Source organism: Gouania willdenowi (genome assembly GCF_900634775.1).
Source record: "Gouania willdenowi chromosome 24 unlocalized genomic scaffold, fGouWil2.1 scaffold_320_arrow_ctg1, whole genome shotgun sequence".
Taxonomy (NCBI): Eukaryota; Metazoa; Chordata; class Actinopteri; order Blenniiformes; family Gobiesocidae; genus Gouania; species Gouania willdenowi.
The window spans coordinates 1,600,242-1,625,945 of NW_021144848.1; the positions used below are offsets into that span (position 1 = coordinate 1,600,242).

The following is a 25,704-nucleotide window of genomic DNA, read 5'->3' on the forward strand; positions in this document are numbered from 1 at the left end:
AATTGTATTCAGAAAAAATGCTGGTCACTTTAATTGTAATTGTGTTGTAATTGAACATGGGTAATTGAAAACATAATCGTAATTGACTTTCTGAGGATAAGAAAGAATTGTACTTAAATTGTAATCAGAAAAAATGCTGGTCACTTTAATTGTAATTGTGTTGTAATTGAACATGGGTAATTGAAAACATAATCATAATTGACTTTCTGAGGATAAGAAAGAATTGTACTTAAATTGTAATCAGAAAAAAATGCTGGTCACTTTAATTGTAATTGAACATGGTAATTGAAAACAATCGTAATTGACTTTCTGAAGATAAGAAATTAAATTGTAATCGGGAAAAATGCTGGTCACTTTAATTGTAACTGAGTTGTAATTGAACATTCGTAATTGAAAACATAATCGTAATTGACTTTCTGAGGATAAAAAAATAATTTCGATGTAATTGGAAAAAATCCTGGTCACTTTAATTGTAATTGAGTCGTAATTGAACATGGGTAATGCACTGGGTTGGTTTAAATCCTACCTATCAGACAGAACCCACTTTGTTCATGTTAATAATCTATCCTCAGCACAAACCAGAGTTAATCATGAAGTTCCACAAGGTTCAGTTTTGGGACCAATGCTCTTTACATTATATATGCTTCCACTATTATGGTTGACTTTCTGTGTCTCTATGTTGTTCTGCCTGAACACCAGTTGGTCGTTGAACAGTGGGAGTTTAAAAACAGAAAGATGTGATGAAATCCGGTGCTGACGTTCTGGGCGTGCTCAGTGAGATCACCACAAAGAGGAACATCACAGATCTGAGGCTGAGGAAACATTTGAAACATCCATCACAGCAGAATGCTTCTCCTGCTGCTCACTCTGCTCTTTGTGATCGGGGCTGGAGGTAAACTTCTTCTTGTGTTGATGTGTTTTATGAATATTTAGTTTGAATCAACCATGAAAATGTTAACAAAGTTTCACTGTCTTTAAAAATTCCTCCTAAAGGAAAAAATGGTTTCTCTTGATCTGTGTGTGTGTGTGTGTGTGTGTGTGTGTGTGTGTGTGTGTGTGTGTGTGTGTGGTGTGTGTGTGTGTGTGTGTGTGTGTGTGTGTGTGGTGTGTGTGTGTGTGTGTTGTGTGTGTGTGTGTGTGTGTGCGTGACGATGATCACGATTACAGTGACCAGCAATTTTTCCAACTACGAGACAAAATCTGAAGCAATTTTGTGAAGCATTAGAGCAAAATTCAACTAATTCCTGATATTTAAAGTGCTATAGACATTCTCCTATGCTGTCAATTAAATTTTGCAATGACAATTACATTTTCAGTTACCCTGTTCAGTTACAATTAAATTACAACTACATTGGCCAGAATTTTGCTGATTACAAATAAATTACAATTATGTTCTATCTTCAGAATTCAATTACAATTACGTTCTCAATGACTAAATTCCTATTACAATTAATCACAATTACTGAGCCTGAAATAAATAAGCTAATAAAAGTTAACCTTCCTGTTTGTTAGCTTTCTGTTAGCATCTCTAATGATAACTGGTCCTAAATCAGCTGTAAAATACACTAAAAAACTAATATCTATCATCTCATTTATTTCCTATCTATTGATTACCTTTTTAGGTTTTATAATCAATGAATATAGGTTTTAATATTTTGGTGTGGGTGTCTGAGACTTTTTCTGTCAGTTTACCCCTGGATGTATATTTTTTTAAAATGGTAAAATGAGGTAAAGCTTGATATGAAACATATTTTAATAATTGTTACTACATATGTGTAGAACTGTACATAGAACTGTAACATGGTTCCCCAATATTGTTCAATTATAATTGATAATTTTTGTAGAATTTTCAGTGCAATTACAATTACAAAGTCAATCATCTAAACTCAATTACAGTTTAATTACGATTACGACAGCAACAGATTTTTAAAATTACAACTATAATTATGCCGTAATTGTAATTAATTATCAATTACGCAATTACAATTATAATTGACCCTGTTTTATTTTATAGCTTTATAACGACTGCTCTGTGTTTCTTTGCAGCAGGCAGCAGTGATGACATCTATATCTATCACAGAGCTGGAGATGAGGTCATCATGTCCTGTAACAGTGTGAATCCATCTGAAACATCATGTTCTCTCATTAACTGGTTGTACAACAGAGACACATCTGTTACTAAATCCATTGTTAGTGATGGACAGATTAAAGAAGATTCACCTCAAGCTGCTAAACTGAGTCTAGGCCGTGGATGTTCTTTGACCATCACAAACATCTCCTCTGAGGACGCAGGACGTTACATCTGTCGCTATGGGAACACACATGAACACGACACTAGTGTGTATCTGAACATTTTAACACGTGAGTAACATGACATTATTGCAGCTGTTCCTAAATTTACTACGACAATGAACAATGCAGAGAAACACAGTAGTTTTTTTGTTTAGTTTTCTTCATTTTGGTTTAGTTTCTAACCTTGTGCTCCATGAAGGCGTCTCCTCTGCTCTGACTGCAGCTGAGTGCTGCGTGGCAAAAACAGTGTATGTAACTCCGCCCCTCCTCCCTTTGCTCAGCTCAGGGAGCGATAACACACACACATTGATTAAGAGCCGGCTCTTAGAGCCGCTTCGTTAGCGACCGACACATCACTATTATCCGAGTAATTTCTCTGCGTGAGATATACATGGTGTGGCGTGTGAACAGGTTGAAATGTGTGTGTCTCACGCCCAATGCGTGAGACTTGAGAGCTTTGACAGCAGTACCAGTAACATGCAAGTAGGGTTGCCAGGTTGGTGGCCCTCTAGTGGCCAGGGGGCCCTAAGCAGGCGCTTAGTCTGCGTATAGGATGGGCTAAGCCCTGCACACGCAGGTTGGTGTAGCAGAAGGAATTATGTCAGACATTAAAGAGTCCTACATTTTTCTTCTTTAGCTGCTGAGATGGACCCAGAACAAAGAGTGAAGCTGGTGTAAGACATGATTGGCTGACTTAAACACAAGGTATTCCAGACCTGCCCTGTAGGTGATTTGAGGGGGGATGAGGGGAAATGGTGTCCCAATTGTTATCAAAATGACTAGCTGGAGAAGCCGCGCCTCCTCTGAAAGCGGATCGCTCGCACATCCCCGAGTCAGAGTAACCTCTGCAGACTCTGTTTCCTCCTGAGCACATTTGTGACTTTTACTGTTGCTTCTCCCACATTCTGCTGCAACATCTGCCTTTGCATTTTCCCAACTCTCGATCGTGAACCGCTTAGACTTTTGACGAGCAGCTCAAGCAACCAATAGTAACACCAAAACAGCTCATGGATCGCCCTGTTGGTAGAAAGATCTCTGATTGGCTGAAATTCAGCGTCACGCTCCTGTATTTTTTAACTTAATTTACAGCCAGGATAAGGAGCAGAGATTCACTGTCCACTCAGAACACTTTAGATTACAATATCTTCAAAGATGACTATAGATAATTGACAAATGTAGCCAAAAAAAAAAACATACTGCAGCTTTAAAGACCATCAGTACTGACCAGGGTTGGAGTCAATTATAATTGTAACTGCGTAATTGATAATCAGTTACAATTATTATATTATATTTATAATTGTAATTGTAATGTTGCTGTCGTAATTGTAATAAAATTGTAATTGAGTTTATATAATTGACTTTGTAATTGTAATTGCCATAAAAATTCTATAAAAAATTGCCAATTACAGTATAATTCAATGCTAAACTGGGGAACCATGTTATAGTTCTATGTACAGTTCTACACAAATGTAGTTAACAATTATTAAAATATGTTTCAAATCAAGCTTTCCCACATTTATCATTTAAAAAAATACAAATCTAGGGGTAAACTGACACATAAAAAAGGCTCAGATATCCACACCAAAATATTAAAACCTATATTTCCATTGATTATAAAACTTAACAATGTAACCAATAGAAATAATGAGATGATAGATATTTGTTTTTTAATGTATTTACAGCTGATTTAGGACCAGTTATCATTAGAGATGCTAACAGAAAGCTAACACAAGAGGAAGGTTAACTTTTATCAGGCTCAGGAATTGTGATTCATTGTAATTGAACTTTAGTAATTGAGAACGCAATTGTAATTGACTTTCTGGGGATAAAAAATAATCATAATTTAATTGTAATTGAAAAAAATGCTGGTCACTGTAATCGTAATTGAGTTGTAATTGAACATGGGTATTTGAAAACGTGGCAGTTACAATTACATAGTCAATTATCTAAACTCAATTACAGTTTAATTACGCTTACGACAGCAACCGAGTTACCTGAGTTACAATTATAATTATGCCATAATTGTAATTAATTATCAATTACGCAATTACAATTGAAAAATGTAATTGACCCCAACCCTCACCACAAATCTCACTGTTCATTTAATTATTTGCATACTTTCACATTTTCCTCAGTCTCAGCAAATCAAAGCACTGTTCCAGTGGGAGGAGTCACACTGACGTGCACTCTGTGGAGGTACACATACAGCTATTGTGAAGAAGACAGCCTGAGATGGCTGGATGAGGAGAGAGATGAACTGAAGCAAGATGGTGATGATAAAGTCTATTATAGTAGACAGACGAACTGTGTTTCTTACCTGATAATAACACATCAGAGTAACCACAGCAGAAGATACACCTGCCAGTTTGTTATAAACAAAGAAGAGAAGATTTCTGCTGACTACACACTTGTGTCTACAGGTAGGACGACCAATCAAATCTCACCTTTCACATGTAAACACTGTCTTTATATGTTCTTCATTGTTTTCAGCTCCAGTTGATTTACCGTCTGATTCGACTCCAGACAAGATGATCTTCATCATCATCATCATCGTAGCCTCAGTCGGACTGTTGACCATCCTGGTCATAGTTGGTCTGACTGTTTTCATCAAATCCAGGAGGAAAACTGGAGCAGCAGAAGAAGAAGGTGTGTGTGTGTGTGTGTGTGTGTGTGTGTGTGTGTGTGTGTGTGTGTGTGTGTGTGTGTGTGTGTGTGTGTGTGTGTGTGTGTGTGTGTGTGTGTGTGTGTGTGTGTGTGTGTGTGTGTGTGTGTGTGGTTTTAGTTTCAGTGTTTGAAAAGTGTGTCAAACACACAAAGGGTTTAACTTTATAAAGCTTATTTATGGCGTCTGATTTTTCACAATTAGAGAATCATAAGAGAAGGTTTGGGGTCAATCACAATTGTAATCGCATAATTGCTAATTAATTACAATATGCTGTAATTATAATTATAATTGTAATTTAAGAAATGTGTTGCTCTCATAATTGTAGTTTAGTTTGAATAAATGACTTTGTAATTGTATTTGCCATGAAAATCTTATAAAAATGTACTGTAAAAACTGTAGAACCATGTTACAGTTCTATGTACAGTTCTACACATTTTACCATTAAAAAGAAAAAGATCTCGGGGTACACTTGCACAAAAAGGCTCAGACACCCACACCAAAAATATTAAAACTTATATTTCCATTGATTATAAAACCTAACAGTGTAACCAATAGATATGAAATAAATGAGATGATAGATATTTGTTTTTAATGTATTTTACAGCTGATTTAGGACCAGTTATCATTAGAGATGCTAACAGAAAGCTAACACAAGAGGAAGGTTAACTTTTATTAGGTTATTATTGATTGTAATTGAAATTTAATCATTGAGAACGTAATTGTAATTGCCTTTCTGAGGATAAAAAATAATTGTATTTAATCAGCAAAATTTCTGGCCATTGTAGTCTTAATTTAATTGTAATTGAACATGGGTAATTGAAAATGTAATTGTAACTGAAAAATGTAATTGACCCCAACCCTGCATAGGAGAATGTATATGCACTTTAAATATCAGGAATTATCTGAATTCTGTTTAATGATCCACAAACTGCTTCAGATTTTGTCTCATAACAATTCGAGGCTTGATCTGAGGAATTTTTGGGATTCAGACAATAACACGATGGTCAGTGATGTCATTCATGAGGAACATTTGTTATTATCAGGTTAATAAAGGTAGATTTATCAGACATTTAAGGTTTGGTCTTGTAGAACCATTCACCACCTGAAACAGATTCAATGAATTACAAAAAGGTTTGAGGTCATCTCAGACTGTTTGGAACAGATTTAGATTTAAGTCTCCCATAGAGAGAACTTTATTTGACTTCATTGATTCATCATTGATGGTAAAGCATCACTGGTATCAATAGGGGGTCAATAACACCCATTAACAGTCAAATGAAGTGTTTTGGATTTTTCAAGGTCAAAAGCTAAAAATTCAAATTTCTTACTCACTGATTTGGACAAGAGCAGATTTACATGAAACTTACTTTTTATGTAAATTACCATATTTCCTCCCTTCCTGAGACGATCGCTCTTTTTTACCAGTGTTTCTCAAATGTGGGTACCTGTACCCCTAGGGGTACGTGATGGAACTAGAGGAGTACTTGAGAGAGAGAGAGAGAGAGAGAGAGAGAGAGAGAGAGAGAGAGAGAGAGTGGAAAATGAACAAATAAAGTGTCAGTCTTAGTTCCACCCCAGGCGTGAGATGACTGGAAATAATAAAAACATATAGAAATAAATCTATTCAGGAGCCATTAAATCAGGGTTTTTCAACCTTGGGGTTGAGATTCCATGTGGGGTCGCCTAATGTCATAAATGAGGTCGCTGAAAATTTCTTTAGAATTAAAATACATTTTTGAATTTTTTTTCATTATTATTCTGTTTTTAAAAATGAAAATGACACAATCGTAAACAACTGTATTTCTGTGTTTGCTTTGTGAAATATAAATGTATTTAAGCTTAAATGCAGTTAAAAAAAAAAAAAAGTAAAAATAACTGAGTTCAAACATGATCAAAAACTAATTCTAACTGTATTTAATACTGATTATTTCCACTTATTTACAAAATGAGATTCTTTAAAATGTGTTATCACTCATTAATTTCATCATTATGTTCTATAGTTGTTTTTAAATAGTTTTTTAAGCACAATGACGTAGTCGGACAAAGGAAGTAAGAGAAAGGTGGAACTTGAGCCAAAGAAGTTTGAGAACCACTGCTTTAGACACTGTAACCATCAATACCAACATCCTTATCCAAAATAGATTTGTTTCACCATGACTCTGGTATTAGAATTGCATCAGGATCAGGTGAAAGTTCCCATATGTGAACCATGTCCATGTTGGCAAATAGACTGTGTACATTTAAATGAATGAAACCAAGATCTGCCCTTGATTTAAAATCAACAAGGCTTTACAACTTTTCAGTGCCAGGATTGGGTTGAACATTTCTAGAGATCAGAAGCAACAAAACAATTAGACATTTCTGTTTAAGCTCTTGATACCATTTAATAGAGGTTTCTCTATTTCTGAATGAGTCTACTTCAGTTTCAAACTAGACTTTTAAAAAAAAGATGTTCATCAATTGGACAAAATCCTCTGTGAGTTAATCTATCTCCCAATGAGGACCGTTTTGAGTGAGGATTAAATTAGGAGATAAATGTAATCCTCATGCAGGTGGATGAATGTTTAGCAATCATAGAAGAGACAGATGATGATGTCAAATATAAACTCTAAAATGGAAAATCATTTAGTTAAACCCTGTTAATATTCATCTGTATTATGATTATATGTTCTATTATTGAACTGCTTCTTTTCATGTTTTAAAGATTTGAGCTGAGCCAGAAAAGTAACTTTCCACTTCCTGTCGCTGATGGTTGTGACAATAAAAACTTTTTGCATCGCTGAGTGGTTGAGATAATAATCTGTATTATTGGTTTGTTACAGACGCCCCAAAGCGAGCTCGTGTTCCTGTGAGTATATTTAAACACTCACCACTTCTCAGAAACTGTTGCAGCTATTTTTACATCATCATGCAGATAAACTTAGTGTGTTTCCCTTTTAGATGAATCAGCTGTTTTTTTCACTCTTTAACCAGCTGCTTGATTTGTTGAAAGCTTTGTCATTAGTTTCTCTTCAGATTTGTGTGGAAAGCCTGCATTAATCTGTCTGTTCCTTTGTCTCTTTACTGCACTCAGGATGAGCCAGAGACAAACTCAGAGGTTCACCAACCGATACAGCAAGCCTCACTAATGGTTGGGACTTATTGTCTTCCTTTCTTTGGTTCCGTCTGTACATAAATAAATGATGTTAAAAAATGCATGAACGACTTGTTCAGTAAGCATGTAGCATCACATGAAGCTGCTTGTAATGTTGCAATTACGCAGCACTTCTATTTCTGCTGGAGCTGTGCTGCAGCAATTTAACAAAAATAAGCCTGTGTAGAACAGGAAGTAGTGCATGGACACAGAATAAAATATCTGGATTATTTTAAAAATATCCATGACTGAAATTATCCCTAACAGAGGAAAACGCCAACATTCCGTGGCCCCCAGTGGGCCCATTTCAGACTCTATATGATAAGCGAGCTCATATTTGGACTTAAATGAATAAAACCTGTCCGCTGATACCACAAAATTAACACTTTTTTTTCGGCTTAAAATTGAGCGTTTCGGCTCTAGCGGCACAATTCATACTCTACCTGAAAACCAAGCACATTTTCGGACTCGGCGGGGACCAGACCATTCCGTTGATACCATGGTTGGCCTGATCCGAGCACTTTTAAAATGGTATTTCACATATAAATACTACATTTATCCATGGTTGAATCATACATATATTGCACGATTATACGTAAATTAGCGGGATCTCCTGAGTCATTATTGTAACAGATGCGCAGCAAAGTCGGAGACGGTGGGATTGCTGGACTACAGATTGCGCTAAAGTTACGCAGTGGAGCAATTTCGGAGCAGATATGCATCCAGTGGAAATCCATGGTTATAGTTGTCTGCAAAACAAGTGGTCGGTAAATAAAGCTGAGTTATTAAAGAAACTTGCCTCAGATGATTCTATCCAAGGTATCTGATATCAGATTAGAATTGTGTCAGCTTGTAACGGGTTTGGGTTTAAAGAGGGACCACCTTTATTCAGGTCTTGGCCGTATTCTGTCGGCCTCAGGCCGGGTGTAACTTTGTAGGTCACATTAAAGCTCTACTCCTACTTGTGTTTGTAAGAAGTTTCGGTAACACTTGAAGTTTTATACATAAGGCTGACATTACTCTGTCATTAGCATGAATAAGGTGTCATTAAGTGCCGGGTTAAGGTTAGGGTGAGGGTAACAAAGGACACTTAATGACTTAATGACAGAATTCATGACACCTTATTCATGCTAATGTCAGATAATGATATGTATAATGTCAGCCTTATGTAAAAAACTTGAAGTAAAGTGTTACCAAAGTTTCTCTGTGCATGTGCTTATTTTGGTAAATTGCAAAATCACACCGCCATCTATTGACTACATTATTTTTGTAATTTTTTTATGTCTCATGTGAGCAAAGATCATTTTGAAAATGTAGCCATGTGAACGTGGAACTTTTTGGAGACAAATAACGTGCCTTATAGTCAGGTACTCCTTTTGTGGATAGTATCAAAACTATACAATTTTGGAAAATCTATTTTAAAAGCAATCATAAAAACAATAATTCCATTTGCCTTGATACCTATTTGGCCTCCATCTTGGATTTTACATAATGGGCGCCATAAAAAGGGTTTTCGTCAATATCTTGGCTTCTAAATAACCGAGAGCTTTTCTTTTCACAGCTGAACCACTATTTTCAGGGCCAAGAAATCCAATGATATGAACATAAATAAGCTTGATCCAACCACACAATTGTTACACTGAAGTTCTTTGTTTTATTGAAGGTTTTACAAGGGATCAGACATCAATGTTCTATGAAGTTAGTGTCCATTAACCTTTTTAAAACCATCAAACCTAAGGCAGAATTGAATGAACGTAGAGACTATTATACCAGAAAAGCAACGCAACCCCTGATTATATGAGGTCACCCATGAAACAAAAAATATAAGATATTCTACTTTTCGCCCAAACAGTTTTTAAAGAGATTTTTCAGCGGTGACTGTCCTCACCTGATAGAGATGCTCATCATCATCTTTCTGACAGAAGAAACATCTTTCTTTAGCCAGTGGACTTGTATGGGACCTCCTAAATGTTGATGGACCTGATTCGTCCTTTTTAGTGCTTCGTCTTTTCTGTCCACGTTTCTTGGCAGTGTGGCGGCCAGTAGCTAATGCGTGTGCGTGACGGTCTCAGGCACGTTGGATGTGGGCTTTGTTAGTTGTGTTTTCATGGCAACTACGATGGTAGACTGTGTGATGCCTACGGACTGTGTTTTTTGTACAGTTTTGCAGTCTTCTTTGGACCTCAACATAGTTGCCATCATGCAAATTGGCTCTTTCTTCCATTATGTCCAGCACATGCTAAGAGCATTCATTTCTTGGCTCTGAAAATGATAGATTAGCTGGTAAAATAAAAGCTCCAGGTTATTTAGAAGCTGAGATATTGATGAAAATGCTTTTCACTGCAGCCATTTTGTAAAATTCAAGACTTGGGGCAAATGGAAACATTGATTTTCTGATTGCTTATAAAATAAGGTTTCCAAAAATGTATAGTTTTCATATTTAAAAATCCAATAAAATTTAAAATCTAAATGTAGTAAACCGAACTATTATACTTAACATGAGATAAAGGTTCCTGAGACATAAATAAACAGAAGTAATGAAAAGAGTTTGACAGGCTTGAGCTAAAGACATTTAAACTGCTGATGCAATAAATCCTGCTGAGGAAGTGATTTGTTCCTTTGTTTGACCTCAGGATGAGGAGGAGAGCAGTGTGACGTATGTCACCGTCAGCTACAGAAACCGAAACCAAGAGGCCTTGCCCAGCTCAGAGGTAAGTGACTCCGTACGCCAAACCATTGCTCCCACTTTAGCAGAGTCGCTAAAGCACAAGAAACCAAACAACTGGACGGACACACACACACAACATCATTAGGTGACGTGTAATCAGAGGTGGCAAAAGGACTAGTCGTCAATACTGAAGAAAAAGTTTAGATAATTGAACAGAAAATAACTGGTAAAAGTGTTGAAGTTGATCCATTACTTGAGTAAAGGTAAAAAAAATACATGCTAAATGTAAAAAAGTAAAACAAATGTCTCTTCAATAATAAGAGGATTTTTAAAGAAGCAAATTCCATATCTTTTATCTGGAGAATTTCGCACTCATAAGAAATACAATTTGTAAATAAAACGTGTCAAGAAAAAAACAAATAATAAAAATAAAATAAAACCCAGATCAGCTTTGTTTAACATTTTTAAAAAATTGGAATTGTTAACCATAAAACTAAGGGACCTGCCGAACACAAACAATCATCTTTTTACATCGAAGGTCTTAAAAGTAACAAGCTCATTTTTAAAATGTAAGGAGAAGAAAGTACAGATATTTGTTTAAAAAAGTAAGGAGTAAAAGTAAAAAGTCGCCAAAAAAAATAAAATACTCAAGTAAAGTACAGATACCAGAAAAAACTACTTAAGTACAGTAATTAAGTATTTGTTACTTGTCACTTCATCAATACTGCCCACCCAAGGAATAACCAAGCCATGGAGTTATTAACATGTTAACAGTGCCGACCCGAGCCTCTCTGGTTTCTAACACTTACTGTACATAGTGGTCGTCACCATAGCCACAAAGATGCTTTACATGAGGAGAAAACATGAGCAAAATTACTTTTTTGACATTGTATTTCATTTTGAGAAAAGGGTTTCACATAAAAGAACACAAACAAGTAAATAAAAGCCAACTTAAATATCTTAGTAAACTATTAATATTATTAGAGTAAGGCATTGCACAAAAACAAGATACAAATAAAAGAGAAATAGATAGTGGTAAGTTGCAAAACAATATATATAAATATATAAAAGCTGTACAAAATTAATATGTAGCACAAAGCAGATAAAAGTTGAAGAAAGTTATTTATTATTTATGAAGTATATTGACACACAATATTAATAAAACACAAGTTTACATATACAATACAGTTTTATTTAAAGTAAAAAGGTCTCGGCTAAATTAGCACCAGATAATTAGTTTGGTTGTTTAGACATGAGGCCTCGTACTGCAGCAGTAAACAGGAAACAACTGGTCCGAGCTGCCTGGGTCACGCCTCTCACAACCTGTCAATCCATTTGTGGGGGCGGGAGTAAAACTATTTTTTAACTAATTATTAATAATACAACCAAGTTTAGTTTGCGAATATTATCAGCGCTTTGACTGTTTAATTACTATTTAAAAAAATAAAATAAAAAAATGAAAGTGACTGATACGTTACTGTATCAGTAATTTTACTTGCACTTAAAAGTACGTTTTAAAAGAAGCGACGTAATTTGTTACATTTCTGAGTAAATTATTATTTTTTGTTTTAAAATGATTAGCGGACATTGTGAATTTTAAATTTTGAAATGAATTCATTGGTGTTATTTTAGTTAATTTTTTTTAATTTGCATTTTAACAAACCTTTTATTTTTTACAGACACCTTTGTGAAAAATAAATGAAGTTCCAATTATGCAAGATTTCATCAATTCCTTTTTAAGTTTATACATGAGATTTCTTATCAAAAATAAATATGGAGGGTGAAAGTAATTAGTAACTTTTACATTCAGTACTATTTAATTCAGCAACTTTTTACTTATACTTGAGTATTTTATGTATGACTTACTTGTACTTAAGTGTAAGTTTAATCAAGTAACAGTGCTTCTACTTATAAATATATGACATGCTCCCAGTAGTTTGTGTCCAAAAACTTCATCTTTGGTTTTATTAACTTGTCCATATGATCCTCCTTTAAAAATAACTAATGAACCCACAAACCCACTTTTTTCTGCTGAATACATATATATTTGAGTATTACGTCGTACTGTTGATTGATCCAAGTCCAACTTTTAACATTTTAGTAAAACTATTTTAATTGTGTTTATTTAGTTGTGAAATGTCAGAGTTACTGCCCTCTAAGGGTTGAATGCTGCTATTACAATTGAATTTTGCTCTTGGCTGAGACGGATTATCGTGACCATCGTGCGTCACCACCAACTGTCACTGTTGGCCCCGCCCCTCCTATAAAAGATCTCCTGCGGTGATGTTTTTGACTCTGTGCTTCTATAAAGAACGGATTCTCGTCTAATCAGCGGATTAATCAAGCTATGTGTTAAGGCTGGGCGATATATGGAGTTTTTAATAAATAGCGATGTATTTATTTAAGAGACAGAGCATACGACAATATCGTATTATCGACATAATTCACGTAACATTAAAAGTTTCTTCCGTAGAGCCGCCAGTATGCGCCAAACACCGCCTCCTCCACTCACTCACCTCAGCAACCGCTGTGACAACATTATGAGACGATCGAACGAAGAGTTAATTAGTAAAAAAAATAAAATAATAATAGTTAAACTGAGTGGGCGTGTCTTACTGTTCCAGGAGAAACGCCCATAATCAAGGCATTTTTAAAAATTTCCCCCCCCCCTAGTGGCAGGTCAGCAGAAAGCAGGGCTTTAGTTTCTCTTTAAATTTACACAATCACCTCAAAACTCCTCCATTGTCTCCTTTAGGTCAGAGAACCAGAGGAAGGTGAAGAAGAAGTGACTTATGCAACGGTTAAGAAGTGAAGAAGAACGTGTGAATGTGAAGGCAACACTTCACCTACTGTCAGTGCCAATACTGCTTAAACTTGTGTTCTCACTGATAGTCACTGCTCTGATTCTCTGTGAAATAAACATTTTAGATTGTTTTGTTCTTTAGTTTCCAGCAGACATGGGAAACCAGTGGCTCTTAGTGTTTTACATTAAACATCATTTTATTTTTGTTTTCTCTGGTACTAGAACATGTTTTAACTTCTTTTTACTCTATAATTGTAAGCCATGATGCCAGTTATTCACAGTTGTATGCTTTGTCTTCTTTTCTTAAATTTGCTCATATAATTCAATAAAAATACTTTAAAATACACTTTTCTGTGCAAAATATGATCACATTCATCAGGGTTTGGCCTAAACTCTGACATTATGATAACTTTAACAGGTCATCAAGTAAAACCCTCTAGAAACAATGAATACAATACATCCCTGTTTATTTGAATGAGTTAGCTTAACCAGAAATACAATAATAGTCTCCATTTTGTAATAAAAGTATTACATTTGGTTCAAATTTAGCCAAAGTCTTTCCAAAAACATGTAATGTTGATTGAACCATCCAGAGTTTTTAACATGGCACCAGTTGCAACTGTTTTCTTTGTATTTTTCTCACCAAAGATAAATTAAATAATAATTAAATAGATTAAATTTGATTACGATGAGGCCCTAATTAAAGTTGCTCTGTGCTACATTTTCTATGGGGAAAATTAGAGAACAGATTTAAAATTGACATTGTTATATAAATATATATTTATATCTTTGAAATTAAGTTTTTTTTGTAGAAATTTTGTTTGCAAGAATATATCTTTTAGCAATACATTTACCATAAGCAATAAATTATAGTTGAGCTTCAGATCAAGGGTTTTGACCACTATATTATATAAACAAATGACACAAACTGTGATATGTGTGGGGTGCCGATTGTAAAGTTGCACATGGTTTAATAAACATTAATTTTTCGCAACATTGAGCAACAAATTACATTTAAAAAAGGTATTTTTTAATGTTACTTTTGGCCAGATTTACAGCAATATTTGTGAAATTTGTTGTATTTACTTTTCTCGTAAAAATATAACGTCAATGTTAAATCTAGATTTAGATTTAACTGTAACATTTAGATTTAACATTTAGGTTTAGATTTAACATTTACATTTAGATTTAAAATGTAGTTTTATATGTAACATTTAGAATTAAATTTTACATTTAGATTTAACATATATATATATGTTAAATTGTAAATGTAACATTTAGATTTAGATTTAACACATAGTTTTAAATGTAGATTTAACATTGACGTCATATGTTTACAAGTTTTTCTGAAAATCTGGTCAAAAGTAACATAAAAAAATTGACATACGTTTTGTTGTGAAAAGTTGCTGTTTTAGTTTTATTAAACCATGCGCAACTTTACAATCGGTGCCCCATAGATATGAACTAAAATAATTAATCAAGTTTTATTGTTTAGTATTAATCAACATTAAGGTTTTGTAAAGGAAAAAAATATATAATTATTCTTTTAAAATGTTTTTGGAAAACAAGTAAACACTGTCTGGGATCAACATGTATGTTTTCATACTAAGTCATAATTATGACTTAGTATCTCATAATTTTGAGTTTCCAGCAGACATGGGAAACCAGTAGCTCTTGGTGTTTTACATTTAATTTCATCCCCATATTGGAGAGGTCTCCTCACTCTGTGCTAGCACTAGAGAACAACTATGCCGGTGTTTTATACAGCTTTTATTTGCAATAACCGGCGCAGTATTCAAACCAGATCCCATAAGATTACCTTTCACAAGTAAAACTGAACAATACTATAAATAAATTCACTAGCGTGAGTAGTCAGGATGCGGTAGCATAGGGTTCTATTGTATTCGCTGACACCACCTTTTTTACCCAGTCTGATCTGATGTCAGAGGCCAGAAATACACCACAGGACAGAGGGATAAGAATTATTTTTATTGAATTAATTCACTAAGAGTTGCTAACACCAACAGTTCAGAGGAACTCCACACAAGGTTACTGTTGGCCCAGGTGGCGCCGCCCCAGCCCCATTTAACACACATGACCCTTATCAATAAACTACACTGCAAACAAGTACAGCACCACTTCACAGCACACTAAAACCAGGAACACATGCACACCCTTCAGGACCACTGCAACCAGGGTCAAACCCACCGCACACTAGAGGGCGGCAGAGGACCACTTTTGCTTTGAGATGACCCCGGTGGAGGCTCGACTGGGTGAATTAGGCATCGGTTGATGAAAAATAGGCTACAAACATATACACAGTGACGTGCAGTCAGGGTAGGCAAGGTAGGCAGTGCCTACCTAAGGGTGAATTTATATTTTGATTATTTGTTTTAATTAGAATATAATTATTAATTATTTATCTCCCCACAACAGATAATTTATATTTATCTAATAATGGCACAGAGATGGAGACTGAAAAGAAAGTGGACTGTTTTTTTGTTTTTTATGGTTTTTTAGAGGAAGACTCTGTGACCCGCGACTTAAAGGAAGTTTGGAATAAAGGGAATCTTTTTAAATAACCATGAAATATTAACTTAAATGAAGCCTGTCGCTACTGCTGAGTCACTGCTAACAGCAGCTCATTAGCCTGATATGTTTAGCATTGTGTAGCTGAGAGAAATGCTGTGAATTAGTTTTTCCACATTTATTTTTATAAGCATTTTCAACAGCAGAATGTGCACCTGGAACACACACAGCTTACTTTACATTACTGTGTTAAGGCTGAAAAATTACTGTTTTAATTTTGGAGCAGCTGTTTTGTGCTTTATATGCACATCATTTATGGTTGTTTTATAGCAGTTGATCAACGGTGGATTATTATATTATTACAGCACTAATATGAAGCTGTATGGACACAAATGACCCAAAATAAATAATACATTCTTTAATTCTAAGTAACTCAAAAGTTACTTTTTCCAGTAACGCATTACTTTTTGGTGTAAGTAATAAATAGTAACTGTTACTTTGTTAATGACGTAACTAATAACGGTAACTAGTTACTTTTTGTCAGTAACTAGCACAACACTGATCTTAAGTCACTGTCAATCTTTACTTCATACAAAACTATGGTACGCCAGTTAAGTCAACTATTCATCATCATGTATGTCTATGCTGTACAACCCCTGACCAACTGAGAAAGTTGGTCACGCCAGCGCCACCACTGGATAAGTTTGTGTAAAGCCATGATAATAATAAATATGTTGATAGGGATATAATATTAATAGTGAAAGTACTAATAGTAATAAAAGTAATGATATAATGATATTAATAGTAATAATTGCAATAACAAAATAATATAATAATACGATAAAAACAATATCAAAATAATAAATATTAAATAATGATAAGGTAATATTATGATGACGTCGCAATACTAATAATACAATGAGAACACCAGTAACTATAATAAAAAAAATAATAATGAAAGAGAATACAATGGTAAATATAAGAATACCAATAACTTTAATACAATAGTAGTAAAATTATACAATAACAATAATAGCAATAACAAAATAATATAATGAGAATCCAGTAACTATAATACAATATTAACAATAACAACATTAATTAATAAGGTAATAGTAATAATAATAATAATAATACAATGAGAATATCAGTAACTATAAGATAAAACAATAATAAAAAAAGAATAATACAAGAATCACAATAACAATAATACAGTAGTAGTACAATTAGATAGAGATAATATTAATAGTGAAAGTAGTCATAGTAATAATAGTAATGTTATAATAATATTAGTAATAGTAATAATAGCAATAACAAAATAATATAATGAAAATCCAGTAACCATAAGATAAAACAATAATAAAAAATGATAATATGTACGCACGTCATTCCTCTCTCCGTCTATGGCTGCAGCAGTCGATGCAGCGTCTACGTGTATAACCTTGGGCACCATGTGATGAACTTTAGCTTACCTTAGCTTTCTTAACTGTCACCATTAAAACAATGTGCATGTTAACACGGAGATTCTCCCTGTGCGCTATAAAGGGCTTGACTCCACCAGCGTGTGGTGCTCTGCTACGGAGTAAAAGCCTCGTGCGCTTTTGTTTTGCTTACGTGGTGAAAATGTGAGCATTTCTAATGCTGTGTTCACGGATGAACACACATGTTTACTTACCAGAATAGTACGTACCACGTTTCCACTCTAGAAAACTGTGACACACAATAAAAATGCTGGTTACATGGAGCTGATTCATCTTCAACAAACACGTAGTTTAACAAACAATACTAACAAAATAGTGAATGATATGTTATTATATACAGACATAAAGTGACATTAACAAACTTACAACATTCGCTGCCGATTGATTAACGTAGATGCCGACAGATGAGTAGCAGTTGATGGCAAAACAGATGAACTGTGATCAAGATGGATGCCAGATGCCAACAGTCGTCTCTCAACAGATGGTGCACAAACGTTTCATTTCTGGGTTGTCGAGAACTGAAATAAATTTAAAATAATGCGTGTGTGAGTGTGTGTGTGTGTGTGTGTGTGTGTGCGTGTGTGTGTGTGTGCGTGTGTGTGTGTATGTGTGGAGCAAATTTCTTCCTGACGCAGTATGAGTTCAACCTTAAACTTAGTCAATGGGTTCCAAAAACCCCAAATGTGTGCATCTGTTATTTTGGAGTCATTTGGTGTTGCAAAACGTGCTACTTCCGGTTCTGGGTTCATGGCATCACTGTGTTGCAGTTTTGTTTAGGCTCAAAAAATAAAAGGTCAATATTAAAAACGTTTTTGTACTGCTAAAAGTTATTTCAGTTAATATTTCATGGTTATTTAAAATGATTCCCGTCATTCCAAACAAATCGCGGGTCACGGACTTCACTTCCTCTTCCGTCTCCATGTCTGTACCAGACTTCACTTCCTCTTCCGTCTCCATCTCTGTACCAGACTTCACTTCCTCTTCCGTCTCCATCTCTGTACCAGACTTCACTTTCTCCTGAGCCATGCAATCATTAGCGTCTCAAACCGTCAGCCACTGGTGAGTCTTTTGCCGACGTTTCCCATTGTTTAAACCAGATACAGTAACTGTCCGTGTAATTGCTCACTAACACTAACGTTCCACCAGATACGGTATTGAACTCAACCCGTTCAATACTTCATCTGGAAAACTTCGGATTTTCTGTGGTGCCGCGCACGAAAGCAAAGCTCTGACCTCTCGGTTCGAAGATAAACAATGATTTTTGTTTAAAAAAAAAAAAAAAAAAAAAAAAACTTCACTCACTCATGTAGTTTGGAGCTTTACGTTTTGATACTTTTCTGATTGACGCTACAGTGGCTATGGAGTTTGGTCATAAGCATCTCAAACATTTCACGGGAACACACACACACACACACACACACACACATGCCCTCACCACACATAAGGTATTTATAATAAAATATACAAAATAAGTAAAATAAAACTAAAAACTAAACAATATTTTCAAAAAAGCACACAAAATGACAAGAGAAATGCACAAAAATATACAAAAAGGCTCCAAAAACACACATGACTTCAAAAGACATACATTACAGAAAAAGACAATAACAAGTTAATAACTGTCAAATATGTGGGGGAAAGGAACAATATATATGAATGTGTATATACATATATACATATACAAAATAAAATTGAGAGGGAAAAAAATGAAAAAAAATAGAGAATTAAATGAAAATTAATAATAATAATAATAATAATAATAATAATGTGTAAAAAAAAATATCACAAATATTTTGCGCAATTTATAAATTCTTTATGAATATTTTGGGAAATTATTTTGACACACATAGGCTATTAAGTGTATTTTGGACTTTAATTATTTTTCGGCCTAATCAGCAGGCTAGTGGTCACGGAGTAAAGAGGTTTCCCGCTCGCTCCATGCAGCATACAGCCAAGGCATCAGCAGACTAGTATATTTACAGTCTAATGACAGAAACGAGGAGGAGGAAATATGGCACAGAAACGCATTTTGGATTATCGTATTTGACAAAGCTCCAGCCACAAACAAGAGCCATGTTTTCAGAGGTAGAAAAACTGTTCAAGTTGTGTCTTGGCCTACCCATCTTCGTGGCCTCATCCGAGCACACTTTCTCCGCCTTGCGTCTTTTGAAGCTATGGGTACGCAGCACTATGACCGAGAATAGACTCACACACCTTTTGCTAATGCATGCTCACACAGAGATTCTGAACTTCCTGGATATTTGTCCCCTCATGAGAGACTTTATCTCCATGACCTCAGAGCTCAGCTCAACATTTGGACACCTGTAACCAGGCACCCAGCCTGAAGCTTAAAGTAAGAGCATGGTGCCGCTGCACACTTTCATATCTATTCATGCAGTTTAATGTCACACTATAGTATTTTTGCAAGGTGGTGGGGATGGAGATGGAGTGTGTTATTTTGATCGCGTGTTCTGTGCGTAATGGATGTAAAAAGTTGTTAAACAGCATTTAAATAGTCGGACATTATTTCCTTATGGTTTGCGTTAAAAGGTTGGAGATGGAGACAAAAAGTGTTATTTTGTGTGTGTGTTTTTTGTGTAATGGATGTGGAGAGCTGTTCAACAATGTGCTTAAATAGTCAGAGTATTTTCTTGTGGTGTGCATAAAAAGGTTTTGGAGCTAATGGAGGGCTGGCATGGCGCGTCATCAACAGCGTCATCAACCCAGAAGTCGCCATATTGGCAATATTCAGCAGATAAACAAAGTGCACGCACACAAGCAAATCCCAAATTTAGAGAGGAAATGATGAATTATTAAAACATTTGGAGTTTTATAGACTGCCAAAAGTTATAACAAATCAGGGAGAACAATGTCAAGTTATCAGAGGAAAGGAGGCGCTTGTGGCTAGCGAAGCTAAACCTGAAACTATGAGGCAAACATCTGGACAACATCCAAACTTGTGTTCAGCCCATTTCTTGTCAATTAAGTGAATTGTTGATGGCAGCGACTCTTAACTAATTTTCTTATGGCAAGCCCTTTTAACATTTAATAAGATATCTGAAATTCAATTGTTACATGTAAAAATGTAATTGCAAATATCTGTAATTCAGTTTCTACATGTCGAAATGACATTTTGACATGTTGGAATATATTTGTTACGTGTGAAAATGGCTTTACAGATATCTTGAATTAACATTTCAACATGTTCAAATGTAATTTCCACTAGTGAAAACTAAATTGCTACATGTCCGCCAGACTTATTAAATGTTAAAAGGGCTTGCCATAATTTTCTAGTGTGATGTTAAGAATATAATTCATATCAAGCTACTGCATGTAGCATTATTGACTTTATATAATCACATTTAATAGCCGGCCACAGTAGTAACACAGTTCTTGAAACGTCTGACCTTTTACCATTATTGCTTTACTTACTTTGGCCTTCACAACACATCTGTTGTTGATGACTTGATACTGCATGATATCTCCCTCACCCACCCACCCACCCACCATCTGGTTATAGACCTCCAAACTAAGGGTGCAACGATTAGTCGACGGTGTCGACAAAAATTGATAACAGAATTAGTCACTGACAAAGGTGTTTGTTGACAATTGTCGGTTACGTCATCACCGTCTTCTTCAAGCTGCGGATGGAGCTTTACATTGTTTTTCATGCTCATCCAACCGTCTATATATCTGTGCTCAGAGCTGTATGCACGTTAGAGGGACATATATCATCAAAAACACTCCCATTGGTAAGAATATGTCACTCTTACCGTGAGCTCAGCGCTGTCGACGCTTCTCACACATGTAGCTCTGCTCGTCACAGTCTACCTGACGCTGTGACGAGCAGCGACACATCACGCACCGCTAGTTAAGTTAAGATCAGACACCCATCCAACAAAGTCAACCAGTCTAAGTTCCTCCATCAGATCCAACCAAAGGAACCTGCAGCAACACTTATCAACTGGAAAGAGGACTAAAGCTAACTAAGCTAAGCTAACCCACCGACACATAAGACTGGGCTAAGAGCTAATGCTAACCACTTCATGAGAGGAAGAGACCAGTAAAAAGTCCACGTCTTATGGTCATTAAACCACAAAGGGCCACAGATTTATTAATGGTCAGATTTAACACTTTTATGGAAAGATAAATGCTAACATGTCACATGTCGTGTGAAATAAATTTTGGCATAAAACTATCGTCACTATTCATCTGTCCCAACTTGTGAAACACAATATTTTTCATTATATTTCACGTTTTCACAAACAAAACTGGTCCCATTAGACAGTAATGTAAAGATTGTGATTATTACACCAGAATATCCCATTAGTAATTTTCTCAATATATTAATGATTAAATCATCAATTGATCTGGTTTAATTATAGTAAATCAGAGATATTTATGTAACTCATTATCAGATATAAAATAAACTAGATTCAGCAGCAGTAGTTTATATTAAACAGTAAAAACACTATTACCTTTTCATGTGCCTTATTTTTATTTAGAAAATAATTTCATTATAAATGAGGAAATAAATAAATTACATACAATAACACTAATGGAGTGACCTGTATGCACAAACATGTTTCATAAAATATCAGCTCATTAACTCTTTGTGTAAATGCTATTAATGAATCACATTCTAGTGATGATGTATTCAATTTAATTTATGTTTGTAAGGAACCTGTTTACACTTTAAGTTGGGAATTGTTTTATTTATGTATTTATATTTATTGTTTTATTTGTCGTAATTGGACCCAGGCCAAATTTGAAAGATTGTAGCAACATAGAGCAAATAATTGTGCAATTTGTCATCTGATTAGTCGATTAATCGTTTTAATAATCGATGACTAGTCGACTTTTAAAATAGTCGTTAGTTGCAGCCCTACTCCAAACTTTTATTAGATTTGAGGTGTTCCGCTGTGTATGGGCTTGGCGAGAAAACCAAGTAGTTGATAATATCAGGATATATAATAAACAGAAGACTCTCCGGGTCGTCATTGATCCAAGATGAGGAAGCCAACTGGAATGGATCTGCACTACCAATAAAGCCTAACTTTTCCAAATACGTCCCTTTCCTGCGGACCAAGTCCTTCTCTGTACGCCTTTGCATCTTGAACGCATTTTCTATGGTTTATCTATCGCAGTGTTTACTTCCGAGTGCCTCCAACATATATTGTTTACCTCTGATTCCCGCCAACATGGCCGCGCATCCGGGTTACTGCCCATGTCCGTGAAAACCCTTTATAGAGTCAGGTGACATAAACGTAGATGGTGCAGTGACTTAAGTTCATGTCAGCTGACCAAATCTTGCATCTTTATAGTGTTATTGTGAAGTTTAGCTAATAGCGCGTATATTCATCTGAGAACTGATGATGTCTGTGCATTACAGACCCTGGCTGTGCTCACTGAAGTGTAACTGATAATAAAGTAGTGAATCTTTATCTCTCTATTTATTTTTAAAATGTATTTTAAATGGGCCTATAGGCTCATAGGTTTTTGTCCAAAAAAAAACAAACAGCACCCCTTGTTCAAAATGACTTCCTGCTTGTACTTTTACAATTTAAGTAACAGTAGTTCTACTTGAGTAGGATATATCAGTACTTTTTACACCTCTGTGTTTAAGTGAATATAAATAAATAAAAAACACATTGAGAACTGTTACTTTCTGCACAAATCTTCTTTTAAACTGAACAATGTTTGAGAAAACAGTCGTTCAGTGTTAATGGAAAGTCAAGCAGGGTGTGGTTTAAATGTGAAAAATGGTTTCGCACCAACTGAAGACTATTGTACGTGCATGTTCATATTAAAGGAAATGATTGTGCAACTAAGCTATGTTTAGCCAAAGGAACCTATGATCAACGTACTGTGTCTGTATTATGAAGCGTTGGATTAAAATGGCTGCCAAAGAAAACTAAGTCGTCTGCCTTGTTGTTTTGCTGCATCTGGAAATACATTTATTCCACAACATCTGTTTTCAGGCAGATCACACACAAAAGTAACATCTTCACTCAATGGCTGATCCTAAAGGTCACCAACCCCTGGTTTAGGTCCTCTTCTTCTCTCTCTCACATTAAATAAAGCATTAAAGTGATTCTATGTAAATGTTGATGCTGTAACATGTTTCTCTCTCTGCAGTCTGTGTTTTCTCCTCTCTCTCCTCTTCCTCTCTTCATTCTGACTTTTATTTATATTATTTCATAGATTTATATTGTTTCTTTTTTTAACCACATTTGTTTAGATTTTTTTTTTTTTTTATTGCATCAAAGTAAAATTAAAACATTCTAAAAAAAAAAAAAAAAAAAATGAATAAAAATATGTAAAAACGTGTTAAAAACATTTTTTTTTTAATTAGATGTTGAAGATGAAAACTATTTTTCAAGAATAATAAATGTAGTGAAATGAGTGTAAACTGTTGGAATAATGTGACTGTTCATTATTGTCAGTGTCTCTGCTGTGATGTTCTGTGTTCACTATAGTCGACTTTGTAATTTCCTTTTTTGGTGATAAAGTTGAACTGTTTCATTCTGTTTGGCCTTGTGTGTGTAGCACATTATTTAAAGTTTAGAATCACTGTATAATGTGTTTTTTTTTTTTGTTTTTTATATGCATAAACCCCACCCATTTAAACTCCTCTTCCTCTTTTTATGACATCACTGATATAAGATGATATTTTTGCTCAGTGCACTCACAGATCAGAGTGTGAGGAAACATTAGAAACATTGATCTACAGCAGAATGCTTCTCCTGCAGCTCACTCTGCTCTTTGTGCTCGTGCTTGGAGGTAAACTTCTTCTTCTGTTGATGTTGTTTTATCATTTAACAGAGTAGATGCTTTGGATTTCATTTGTTTTAATTAATTAATGAAAAGGAAACCAGACCTCTGTGTTAAAAACATGGATGGTTAGAGAATATAGACAAAATACCATAAAAAACAGCTCATTTTGACAGCAGAAAAAAAAAAAAAAAATAGATAATTTTAACATTAGTCATATTTCAGTCAGATAATAATGGACCCAAAAAGCTGAAATACATCAGTTTTAAGTTTGAAAATTGAATCTACTCAAGTTGTGATCATTTTGATCAATATTAGTTTATTTCTATGAACAAACAGTATAAAATGATTAGGAGAACACAATGAAGGAGTATGGACCTAATTTAGGGCCACAGAATGAAAATTATAAATTTATGTTAAGAAGGTTTTTTATTTGGAGCTTCCTCTTCTTCTTCTTTTAGTTTATGAAAAACTTTCAGTTTTTACATTTGTGGAAATAAAATGAAATAATTTATTTTAAAAACTTACAAAGATTAATCTGAAGGTATTGTGTGTAAGAGGAAATATGATTTTAAAAATGATGAAAAAAAATGCAGGTCACTGCAATTGTAATTGAGTTGTAATTGAAAATGTGGCAATTACAAAGTCAGTTATCTAAACTCAATTACAGTTTAATCACGATTACGACAGAGTTTTTAAATTATAATTATGCCATAATTGTAATTAATTATCAATTACGCAATTACAATTGACCCCAACCCTGTTTTATTTTATAGCTTTATAACGACTGCTCTGTGTTTCTTTGCTGCAGGCAGCAGTGATGACATCTTGATCTATCACAGAGCTGGAGATGAGGTCATCATGTCCTGTAACAATGTGAATTCATCTGAAACATCATGTTCTCTCATTAACTGGCTGTACTACAGAGACAGATTTACTATTGATATCATTGTTAGTGGTGGACAGATTAATGAAGATTCACCTCAAGCTGATAAACTGAGTCTGGGCCGTAGATGTTCTTTGACCATCACAAACATCTCCTCTGAGGATGCAGGACTTTACAGATGTTACTATGGGAAAACATATGAACACTACACATATGTGTTTCTGAACATTTTAACACGTGAGTAACATGACATTATTGCAGCTGTTCCTAAATTTACTACGACAATGAACAATGCAGAGAAAGTCACATTCAGACCCAAACAGATAAATATGATCTATGACTGAAGCTTTGAGGAATCACATGTAGAAACTCCACCAGTTCAACACACTCCAATGTAGGCTTTTTCCTCTACTTCCTAATCAATGATATCATAGGTTCTATTATTTTTGGTGTGGGCGTCTGAGACTTTTCTG

The 25,704-nt window shown here is 34.8% G+C and overlaps 2 protein-coding genes across 2 annotated transcripts in view; both read left to right on the forward strand.

The window, feature by feature from the left end:
* Positions 1-717: 717 nt before the first annotated feature.
* On the forward strand, positions 718-13,618 carry LOC114458313 (uncharacterized). The gene is made up of 8 exons (XM_028440718.1): positions 718-892; positions 2,047-2,361; positions 4,428-4,712; positions 4,816-4,938; positions 7,780-7,805; positions 8,031-8,087; positions 10,724-10,801; positions 13,514-13,618. The coding sequence occupies exons 1-8, from the start codon at positions 847-849 to the stop codon at positions 13,568-13,570; spliced, it is 987 nt and encodes a 328-aa protein (XP_028296519.1). The 5' UTR covers positions 718-846; the 3' UTR covers positions 13,571-13,618.
* A 10,664-nt stretch (positions 13,619-24,282) lies between these two features.
* Positions 24,283-25,704, forward strand: part of LOC114458314 (uncharacterized) — a 35,247-nt gene continuing 33,825 nt past the window's right edge. Inside the window, exons 1-2 of the mRNA XM_028440719.1 lie at positions 24,283-24,354; positions 25,157-25,468. Of these exons, the coding sequence (XP_028296520.1) occupies positions 24,309-24,354; positions 25,157-25,468 (358 nt within the window). The 5' untranslated portion in view covers positions 24,283-24,308. The remainder of the gene's footprint in view (positions 24,355-25,156; positions 25,469-25,704) is intronic.